The sequence below is a fragment of the Lactuca virosa genome, chromosome 1, assembly GCF_052849685.1.
Source record: "Lactuca virosa cultivar CGN04683 chromosome 1, Lactuca_virosa_CGN04683_v6, whole genome shotgun sequence".
Classification (NCBI taxonomy): Eukaryota; Viridiplantae; Streptophyta; class Magnoliopsida; order Asterales; family Asteraceae; genus Lactuca; species Lactuca virosa.
The window spans coordinates 3,844,895-3,853,811 of NC_136426.1; the positions used below are offsets into that span (position 1 = coordinate 3,844,895).

An 8,917-nucleotide genomic window follows, 5' to 3' on the forward strand; every position below is an offset into this window, starting at 1 on the left:
ATTTATGATTTAACCAAAAAATAAAAACAAAAAACATTTTTAGCAACAACAACGTTTATTTTTTTCACCCCTAACTTCATATTTAGTAATTTTGATAGTTTTTAAAATAATTTGTCATATCATCAATATAGCTTGAAGATCCCTTTACACACTTTTAAGTTGGGTTTTAAAAAACAAATTAAAGGTTTTATGGTGTATATATATATATATATATATATATATATATATATATATATATATATATATATGGTATGGAGGTTTCTTGGGTTGAACTCATTCAACAAGAAGAGTCTAATTAATGTATCCTCGTTTTCTCTTTCTCTACGCTTTAAGCTTCGGTATTTTTTCAGCAGGTTAATTATATTTTGATTGAAAATGGATGATAAGTTACTACTTTATTTATTGTTTTTCTTCATCCGATGTTTTCTGAAAATCTGAATGTATGTATATTGGCATAGTGCAGATAGGTTATGCGTAACAAGAGCTCGAAGATCGTCAATGGCAAGCACAACAGAAATGGTGAACCTATCGTTCCAAGAGAATCATGTAGGTATCGTTTCTTGTAATATATATCTTTCTTTATAATTAGCCCAAACTACCAGAACTAATGAAACTTTGCCACTAATTTCCACTGATTCTATCGACCATCGTAATCCATCACAACTGATTTAGTGGTTATAAGAAACCAAAAACTGAAGTGGATTAGAATCTTCCGACACAAATTGATGCTTATAGCGACAGAATGTCTTCATGACTAGTTTACTTATCTACTAGTCTTGCAAAACATTTATTCAGTGCAGTCCATTGAACCAAACTGGTTTCATACCCATAAGGTTCCAACTTTTGAAATAAAAATGAAACGAATGAGACTAACTCTCCTATTTCTATTCAGTTTGGTTCTATTTATACAATAAATAAATCTATTTAAAAACTAAGAGCATCACAATAGTTAGCCATTTATTTTATTATATCAATAATAAATATATATCCTTTCTACAATACATATGTTTTTATGTTACTTAATGAACCATTTAATATATATATATATATATATATATATATATATATATATATATATATATATATATATATATATATATATATAAAGAGGTTCAGGTTCATTTGAGACCATGCTAATTTTGTGAGACCGTGAGACCAAATCTAAAAATAATTTTAAAATGCAAAATAAAAGGAAAAATCCAAAAATTCTTTTTTTAATTCTCATTTTCGGAACTTTATTTTTTGAAAAATACGTGAAATATTCTAATAGAATATTACACTGTACATTTCTAATATGATTTTTAGAATGTTTAGAATATTCTCCTAGATTGCCAGATATGTAGAATATTCTAAATATTCTACTAAAATATGTAAAAAATGTATTTTTTTTGTATTTATTTTTTACTTTTTTTGGTATTTTTTTTATTTTTTTTTTTGGAAAATATATATTCCGAAAATAATATTGGAAAAAAAGAATTTCGAAAATTTTCAATTATTTTGCATTTTAAAAATGTTTTTGTTTTATCTACTAAATGAGTGGCTAGGATTGCGTCTCACGGTCTCACAAAATTAATCCGTCTCACATGAACCTAACCCTATATATATATATATATATATATATATATATATATATATATATATATATATATATATATATATATATATATATATATATATATATATATATCCGAAATCAACCTACTTTTTAGGTGGATGTCATTAATGTAAAATTATTGATAAAAATATTTTATTCTTTGAATATAGAACTATTATAAGATATAATTTTTTTCTACAAAATATATAATCAAAATCAAGTTATCTGAATTTTTAATTTTCAATATATTTCTTTCTCCACTAGAATCAAATATAAATGAAAACCAACTTATTTACATGTAGACCAGTCAAAATTAGCATTTATATATATATATATATATATATATATATATATATATATATATATATATATATAGAGAGAGAGAGAGAGAGAGAGAGATGAGTTACATATGCGGGCGATGAGAGTTGGTGATGTTTGAGTTATCGGCTATGAGGGGGTTGTGGCTTATGGTAGTGATGGAGGCAGAAAGAGGGCTATCGGGGTGCAAGGTGAATGATGGGGTCGTTTCTTAGGGAGGAGGGAGTCGTTCCCTCCCAACCCACCGAACCCACTGCCACATCAATTTTTGTCTCTTCTTTTTCTTCATCTTTCCCAACCCGCAACACACGGAAATCCTATCTTTTTGAAACCACTCAACCCACTCAATTGAAAAAAATACAAAACAACTAAGATACAAGTTTTAAAACACATGGTACAAGAGAAAATAAGAAAGAGAAAGTAGAGAGAGATGATGAAGTGGGTTAGTGAAACCAATCAACCCACTCGTTGAAACGAGAGTGGTACCGCCGATAACTCTATTGCTAATTAAGATTTTACATTTGATTGTTTTGTATTTTTTTTTTTAATTGAGTGGGTTCAAAAAGATAGGGTTTCCGTGTGTTGTGGGTTCGGAAAGATGAAGAAAAATAAAAGAGAAAAAATGATGTGGTAGTAGGTTCAGTGGGTTGGGAGGGAATGACTCCCTCCTCTCTTAGGGAGTTATTTCATTTTGTTGTTGGTTTACATAATTGGTCTATATGGTTTAGAAAGTGAATAATTGGTCTAAACCAAGTGATCACACAATAGAAGAAAACAAAAAAGGAGGGGTATATTGGTTTTTTATTCTGACTTAGCGGTAGCTACCTAAGGAAATTAGACCAAAACACCACTTAAGAAAAAAAAATGAAACCATAATGATTGATGATTGTCTGTGTCAAATTTTTGAAACTTAGACGATCTTGTACCAGCGAGCCACAGGTACCATTTCTGTAATTTACTCTTAGCTATATTTTGTAGTTTACTCTAAAATCATTATAATTGGTAAGTTGGTAACAATGATTGATTGATGTTGCTTTATGTGCTTCATATATCTGCCTTGAAAATGACAAAAGATTAAAAGGGTCACGAGATTGCATTTTGTGTGTTTAGTATTCTCAATTTTTAATTAAATGCATACAAAAGTTATACTCAAACAAATATTCACTTTATTTTTTTATATGTTCAGTAAATTATTAGGATACATTCGGTAGACCAAGTATAATAGGCATTAAAAGAAAAAACAAAAACCTTTATTAATGTTATAAAATAACAATTAATAAAACACAATTTATATTTTTGGTCACTTATTTTTTACCTTTATTCAATAGGTCACTAATTTTTTTTCAATGTATGAATTTTAATCGGGTAATTTTGATATCAAATGTCATAATGGTCTCATTGTCACCATATTATGTCACCGGAAAGACCTAAACAAACATATTATGTCACCGGAAAGACCTAAACAAACATAGTATGTCATATGGACACATTGAATGTTACTTTAATAAACATATTATGTTATATTAAATGTTACAGTTTTTTGAGGTTGAAATCTACCCCAATGGTACAATAAAACAAAAAAAAATAACATTTTTAATACAATTAAAAGATAAGTAACATAAAGATAAACGTTCTTACTATTGGTTATCATTTTATAACATTAACCCTTTAATTTTTAGTTTTTAAAAGTTGAAAGTCGTTTTAATTTACATAATTTCCTTGTAAATATTATTGCAGGTGGTGGTGAATAACGGTATTGTCCAAATCACTCTTTCAAATCCGGAAGGACATCTTACGGGCATAGAGTACAAAGGAATCGACAATTTACTTGAAATAATAAATGATGAACCTAATCGAGGGTAAAAATGTGATTTTAGTTATTCATTTGTTTCAAGAAAGGCAAGTTATAATTTGTTAAGTCCATGGTAATTAATTAATTGTGAGGTATTATTGTAAAGGAAAATATAGTTGAGGTATAATTATAAATCTTGTTTGTTAGAGCATCAATAATAGAGAGTTAAATGAAAGAGTTGAATGAGGTGGCAAATTTAGTTGTCATTCAATTAATTAAACTCTACCATTATAAGATGCGACATTGGTATTCAATGGATTTTGAGTTCAATGCCCATTGAACCCCTCAATGGAAAAAAGGAAAGTTTTCTAACTCTTAAATAAATATTTAAATATGTTTCATTGAATTTTATAGAGTTGAATGCATTGTACGAAAAAATTTATAGAGTTGTATGAAATATAAAATATTGATGTGACAATCTGTTTAACTTTATGGAGTTTGATGCATTATGAATGTCCTTCTTAATTATGTGAAATTAAGGGTATAATTAAAAAGTTTCATTTCAATATTATTCGTATAGAAAAACTTACACAATAAATTCATTTATATCAAGTCAAGTGAAGTTTTTATCTTTTATCAGTTTCATAAAACTACAAAACTGATAGATATATGAATATTATGGATTTTGTTTTGGTTTTAGTTATTGGGATGTTGTATGGAGTCCTCCGGGAAGTGCCGGAACCAAAGGTACTTTGGAAAGGTAATTTCATCTCGATCGATTGATATAGATCTTGTCTCTAATTGCCTTTTTGGGTTTAAGTTAATTAAGAAATTACTCTCAAATTGTTTTAATTAACGAAATCGATGATATATGATTTTAATATTGCATAATGAACTGCAGGCTTGCAGGAACAAGTTGTGAAGTTGTAGTAGAAACTGAAGATCAGGTGGAACTCTCATTTTCGAGAACATGGGATTCTTATGATGAGGGAAAGTTAGTCCCTCTCAAAATCGACAAAAGGTTCTCAAGATTGTTGCATTAGTTAATTAATACTATAATTAATTGGTCAATAATATTCACTTTTTTGTCCTAGTCCATGGTGACTGGTGAGTAAGTAAATGAGCTAGAATTGATCATCACCTTGCTTAATTGGTGTTAATTTACTGATAATTAGTTGACTAGATACCATTAATATGGTATATATATTTGCAGGTATATTTTGCTTCGTGGATCATCAGGCTTTTATACCTACGCAATTTACCAACATTTAGAAGAATGGCCAAGTTTCAATCTTGATAATACCAGAATTGCTTTTAAGCTGAGGAAAGACAAGTACGTACATAATTTCATTTTCATTTCATTCTTAGAAACAATATGATGCATATTAAATTAATTGCAAAGATAATAAAATAATTAATTAATTAGGTTTCATTATATGGCCATGTCTGACGACCGGCAGAGGAATATGCCTTTGCCAGATGATCGGTTGCCTGGAAGAGGTGAAGAATTAGCCTATCCAGAGGCAGTTCTCCTTGTTGATCCTGTGGAGCCTAACTTCAAAGGACAGGTTACATCGTAATTAATTAATTAGTTATGATTAAATTAATCGTTAGCTACATAATTTGTACGAAATCATATATATATATATATATATATATGTGTGTGTGTGTGTGTGTGTGAAGTTATATGATATAAATATATGTTGCAGGTAGACGATAAGTATCAATATGCTTGTGAATTAAAAGATCTTCGAGTCCATGGATGGATTTGTAAGGATCCTAGCGTGGGATTTTGGCAAATTACACCAAGTAATGAGTTTAGAGTTGGTGGTCCTATTAAACCCGAGTTGAATTCTCATGTTGGACCCACGACTCTTGCAGTAAGTTAATTAGTCCTACAAAAAAAATCCTACTCGTAATACATGTGAGATAAATAATGAGAGTACTTCATTCAGGTATTTGCAAGTACTCATTATGGTGGAAGCGATATGGTGATCAAATTTTCTCAAGGGGAGTCGTGGAAGAAAGTCTTTGGCCCCATTTTTATATATCTCAATACTGTTTCCGATGAGGAAGACCCTCTTACGCTTTGGGATGATGCCAAAAACCAGGTTAATTTAATTTGGTTTGCTTTTTAATTTAAAATTAAAAAGAAAGCTCCCCATATTTTTATATAAGAATCCATCGAACTTCATTGTTGTTATCTATGTTTCAGATGTCTATTGAAGTGGAGCTCTGGCCATATGACTTTCCCGCTTCTGCTGACTTCCAATATGCTGATCAACGGGGTGTCGTTAGCGGTAGGTTACTTGTCCAAGATAGGTACGTAATTAAAATCCCAAATCCTAGCTACCGCCGTGTATATATTATCTGGATCTGAAATCCTTTGCATTATTTAAACACTTGTACACATAAAATTAGGAATAATGGCTTAACCATAATTTTATTTTATTTTTTCAACAAAAGTTAATAGTATGTTAGATTTCGCTATATGAAATTCTAAAAACGCATGATTTATATGTAGGCTCATTTCTGGCGACGATTGCATATCAGCAAAGGGTGCTTACATCGGGTTAGCACCACCAGGGGAAGCGGGATCATGGCAAAGAGAATGCAAGGTGAAGTACTATTATTCAAAAAATATCTTTTACCACAATTTTGTCAAGTAGTATTTATTTTGTGATCGATCCATCCAAAATATTTCTTTTCATTTGCAGTTACTATTCATACTAATTAATTAATTACTTGTTCTGCTCTAATCATAACTAGAAATATCAATTTTGGACCGAAGCAAATGAGGATGGCTATTTTGAAATACCAAACATAATCACTGGTGAATATAATCTATACGCTTGGGTCCCCGGATTTATTGGTGATTATACAAATTCAACCATCATCAATATTACTTCAGGTCCTAGTACATACTTATTAATTAACAAGTTATATAACTTTGCAAATCTTATATTTCTTTTAAAAAAAAGGTTATAACTAACAAAAAGAATAAATTAACATTAATTAACAGGTGTTAATATTTACATGGGTGATCTTGTATACGAGCCCCCAAGAGATGGTCCGACTCTATGGGAGATAGGATTTCCAGATCGCTCAGCAGCTGAGTTTTACATCCCTGAACCTGACCCGATATATGCCAACAATTTTCTTACTAGTGATCCTAACAGGTTAGTAGTTCTTACTAATCGTAAAACACCAAAACATTAAGACATTATATAAGATCATTATTGATTAAACAGGTTTAGACAGTATGGATTGTGGGACAGATATTCAGATTTGTATCCCGATGAAGATTTAGTATACACGGTTGGAGAGAGCAATTATACCAATGATTTCTTCTTTGCTCATGTTCTCAGGTCCTTCATATTTTATTCGTTCACTTTAATTTGTTGTGTTTTTTTTATAATACTTACTTTTCATGTATATAAGTTTTACAATTCTTTAATGTATTTTTATAGGAAAACATACAATGACACTTATGAGAAGACAACATGGACGATCAAGTTTAACCTTGACAATGTCAATGAAAGTGAAGCATATATACTTAGAGTGGCACTTGCTTCCGCACATCAATCTAATTTGCAGGTATATATGTTTATACGTACATATGTTCAATCTTGAAAAATCGATCATGTTTGAATTAATTGCGATTTTTAGGTACGTATTAATGATTTGAACAAAGATCCTGTGTTTTCAACCGGGAAAATTGGTGGAGACAATGCAATTGCAAGGCATGGAATACATGGTGTATATTGGTTGTTCAACATTAAAATACCATGCAACTATTTTTACACTTGTGGAGAAAATTTAATCTACTTAACGCAAGCAAACAATCAAAGTCGTTTTCAAGGAGTAATGTACGACTACATCCGTTTAGAAGCTCTTCCGACTTCCATTGTTAAAAAAAATTGATAACTATACAAAATGCCATTTTAAACAAATATATATATTTGCACTCACAAATAATGCATTATATTCTTTACTGCTTTGGCTTTGTAAATGCTACAACGTCTTGGAGTCGGTCATTAGCTCCCAAGAAGACTAAAAGGAGGGACAGGGTTTTTGAAACAATTTTCTGCATATTATCCAAAGTAAGGCATACAAAATTAAATAATCAAGAATGGAATAAAAGTAACCCACTACTTCTAACTTCTATATATGAGTGAAATTACTGAAAAGAATGAACAATTTACTATCGCGAAAAAAAAAAAGGAAAACATGAGTTTGACCATATCAATCCCTTGATGAAACTTCGTGGTTTATTTGTGGCGGTTCGACTTAGGCTTCGGCTAGTTTATTAACCTTGCAGTTGCAGGTGGACGTCTCTCTCTTTTGGGCCTCACTATAGGTTGCCATGTTGGGCTCATGGCGAAAGGTACAATTCCCATTGCTCATTGGATAACGGTCTTGTCCTCAATGGTGGAGTCAGCACTAGACTATTAGTCCCTCCTAAGGAAATTTGGATAATGATTTCTAGTTCGAGTATTAATCTAATATAGATAGGCCCATTTAAACATTAAAGAAATAATTATAAAGCCCACATGGCGTATGTTATTAAAGCAAACATGTGTTGATACATGAAAAGTGATCCTTTAGCAATCTAAGGTGAAGTTTGTACGAGGCGAGAAAGTTCCGAAGTGGAGACCATTTTGAAGTGAAGATTAGTCTGAGATGCATCTTTTGTTGAAGTTATTCTGAGTTTGTAATATGCATTTATTGTTACAAGTACTATTTTTTATTGTTCCTTTTGTCTATTCGTATAGTACAAGAGACAAGACCATCAACAATGGTTGTGTCAGTCTGTTGATCTTCAGATGTCTCCTAGTTCATGCACTTTATCAGATTTGTCATGTAGTCACTCCTCTGACTATTTAAGGAGTAGTCACCTTTGTATCGTGTGTGGAACATACACCTTTCGCATCAATATCAAGACTCATTCAGTCAAACATTCTTTCTAACATTCTTATTGTTCTAGAATATATTTACACTATTCATACTTATTATATATTCACTTTGAGCACTTTGTGGAACTTCTTATTCTGAGACAAGACTGGTTTACCAGACTTGACTAAATCGTTATTATTAGTAGACATTGATTTTAAGTTAATTCAAGGTTTGAGTTCTCAAACCTTGTCCGCACAGATCCTTGCTTTCACAATGGTATCAGAGCCTAAGTGGTTGTCCTTTGAATCCATAAGAAC

General features: G+C 30.7%; 1 protein-coding gene across 1 annotated transcript; it reads left to right on the top strand.

Moving 5' to 3' along the window:
* The first annotated feature begins 254 nt into the window (after positions 1 to 254).
* LOC145131789 (uncharacterized) lies at positions 255 to 8,631 on the top strand. The gene is made up of 16 exons (XM_079066445.1): positions 255 to 353; positions 464 to 546; positions 3,650 to 3,771; positions 4,405 to 4,464; positions 4,606 to 4,725; positions 4,918 to 5,037; positions 5,131 to 5,272; positions 5,414 to 5,584; positions 5,660 to 5,815; positions 5,920 to 6,026; positions 6,229 to 6,322; positions 6,474 to 6,615; positions 6,727 to 6,883; positions 6,956 to 7,072; positions 7,175 to 7,301; positions 7,374 to 8,631. Exons 1-16 carry the CDS (start codon positions 299 to 301, stop codon positions 7,626 to 7,628), a joined length of 2,028 nt encoding a protein of 675 aa, XP_078922571.1. The 5' UTR covers positions 255 to 298; the 3' UTR covers positions 7,629 to 8,631.
* Positions 8,632 to 8,917: the final 286 nt, after the last annotated feature.